General features: G+C 55.7%; 2 protein-coding genes across 3 annotated transcripts in view; both read right to left on the bottom strand.

The window, feature by feature from the left end:
* LOC144533817 (arf-GAP with SH3 domain, ANK repeat and PH domain-containing protein 2-like) overlaps window positions 1-2,500 on the bottom strand; it is a 79,974-nt gene that overhangs the window by 32,120 nt on the left and 45,354 nt on the right. The gene's annotated exons all lie outside the window — the stretch shown is intronic.
* The window catches only part of LOC144533777 (cleavage and polyadenylation specificity factor subunit 3-like), a 23,927-nt gene that overhangs the window by 19,840 nt on the left and 1,587 nt on the right, over window positions 1-2,500 (bottom strand). For both annotated transcript variants that reach the window (XM_078275332.1, XM_078275333.1), the window contains exons 3-4: window positions 1,677-1,774; window positions 254-382 (exon numbers count right to left, since the gene is read on the bottom strand). In XM_078275332.1, coding sequence (XP_078131458.1) covers window positions 254-382; window positions 1,677-1,774 — 227 coding nt within the window. The remainder of the gene's footprint in view (window positions 1-253; window positions 383-1,676; window positions 1,775-2,500) is intronic.

Raw genomic sequence — 2,500 nt, 5'->3', positions numbered from 1 at the left:
CTGTCTTATACGTTACGTAGCCCTACCTGTCTTAGCCCTACCTGTCTTTTACGTTACGTAGCCCTACCTGACTTTTACGTTACGTAGCCCTACCTGTCTTAGCCCTACCTGTCTTAGCCCTACCTGTCTTTTACGTTACGTAGCCCTACCTGTCTTTTACGTTACGTAGCCCTACCTGACATTAACGTTACGTAGCCCTACCTGACTTTTACGTTACGTAGCCCTACCTGTCTTTTACGTTACGTAGCCCTACCTGACTTTGACGTAGTCCGACAGCAGCCATCGGTAGATGGCCTTGGTGGCGTGCGTCATGAAGGTGCGTCCTTTGAAGCTGGTCTTCTGCAGGAACCAGGGCAGAGCGCCACAGTGATCCAGGTGGAAGCTGGGAGCAATCACACAAATTCACCGTTTATACATTTAAAGGCCGTTACACACACCCACCAGACGGCCGTTACACACCCCACCAGACGGCCGTTACACACACCGACCAGACGGCCGTTACACACACCCACCAGACGGCCGTTACACACACCCGCAGACGTACACACACCGCAGGCGGCCGTTACACACACCCACCAGACGGCCGTTACACACCCACCAGACGGCCGTCACACACACCCACCAGACGGCCGTTACACACACCCACCAGACGGCCGTTACACACCCACCAGACGGCCGTCACACACACCCACCAGACGGCCGTTACACCACCAGGCGGCCGTGCACACCACCAGACGGCGTTACACTAACAGGACGGCCGTTACACACCCACCAGACGGCCGTTACACACCCACCAGGCGGCCGTTACACACCCACCAGACGGCCGTTACACACACCCACCAGACGGCCGTTACACACCCACCAGACGGCCGTTACACACCGCAGGCGGCCGTTACACACCCACCAGACGGCCGTTACACCCCACCAGACGGCCGTTACACACCCGCAGGCGGCCGTTACACACCCGCAGGCGGCCGTTACACAGACGGCCGTCACACCCACCAGGCGGCCGTTACACACGCAGACGGCGTTGACGACAGACGGCGTTGGGCCCGACCAGGCGCACACCCACCAGGCGGCGTTACACCCGACCAGGCGGCCGTTACACCCACCAGACGGCGTTACACACCAGACGTACACACACCCACAGACGGCGCGTTACACACCACCAAAGCGCACACACCCGCAGGCGACACACACCCCCAGCGCGACAATGCTACACGCACACCCACCAGGCGGCGTTACACCCCACCAGCGGCGTTACACCCGCGGCGGCGTTGCACCCACCCACCAGGACGAGCCGTTACACACACCCGCAGGCGAGCCGTTACGCACACCCCACCCAAGCGTACACACACCCGCAGGCGTTACACACCCGCAGGCGGCCGTTACACCCACCAGGCGGCGTTACCACCAGGCGGCCCGTTACCTACAGGCGGCGTCACCACCAGGCGGCCGCCACCCACGATGGAAGGTTGGAAGCCCCGACCTTTCTGTTATCTCAAGAAGGACGTATGAATATCCACCATCATGACCAACATCTGCACTTATTTCTGATCATGTTGGCAGCAATCATTTTACCTCTTTGTTTATCCCGGGCCGACATAGTTTCCTTTTAGCTTAGGCTACAACAAACACGGAAACGCTCACACACATTGTGTTCTTTCTGAACTCACTGGCTGATGAGCAGCAGGTCGATCTCAGCTGGATCGATCAGGTCGATGTATGGCAGAGCATCCATTCCCTCCAGACCAGGATGGATCCCACAGTCCAGCTAAAACACACACACACACACACACACACAGAGAGAGATATACACACACACACACACACACACACACAGAGACACACACGCACACACAATGACACATACAAACACACACAGACAGACAAGACACACACACAGCATACAGAGATATATACACACACACACAGACACACACACACACACACAGAGACACACACACACACACACAGATACACACACACACACACACACACACACAGAGACACACACGCACACACAATGACACATACAAACACACACAGACAGACAAGACACACACGCACAGAGACATGACACACACACAGACAGACCACACACAGACAAGACACACACACAGACAGACAAGACACACACACAGACAGACAAGACACACAGACACACACACACACACACACACACACAGACACACACACACAGACAAGACACACACACACAGACAGACACACACACACAGACAGACACAGACACACACACACACACACACAGACACACACACACACAGACACGACACACACACACACACACAGACAAGACACACACACACAGAGACATGACACACACACAGAGACAAGACACAGACAAGACACACACACAGACAAGACACACACACACAGAGACATGACACACACACACACAGACAAGACACACACACACAGACAGACAAGACACACACACACACAGACAGACACACACACACACACAGACAGACAAGAC

The sequence above is a fragment of the Sander vitreus genome, chromosome 18, assembly GCF_031162955.1.
Source record: "Sander vitreus isolate 19-12246 chromosome 18, sanVit1, whole genome shotgun sequence".
Lineage (NCBI taxonomy): Eukaryota > Metazoa > Chordata > Actinopteri > Perciformes > Percidae > Sander > Sander vitreus.
Note: the sequence above shows the minus strand (reverse complement) of the source record. Positions and strands in the feature narration are given on the sequence as shown.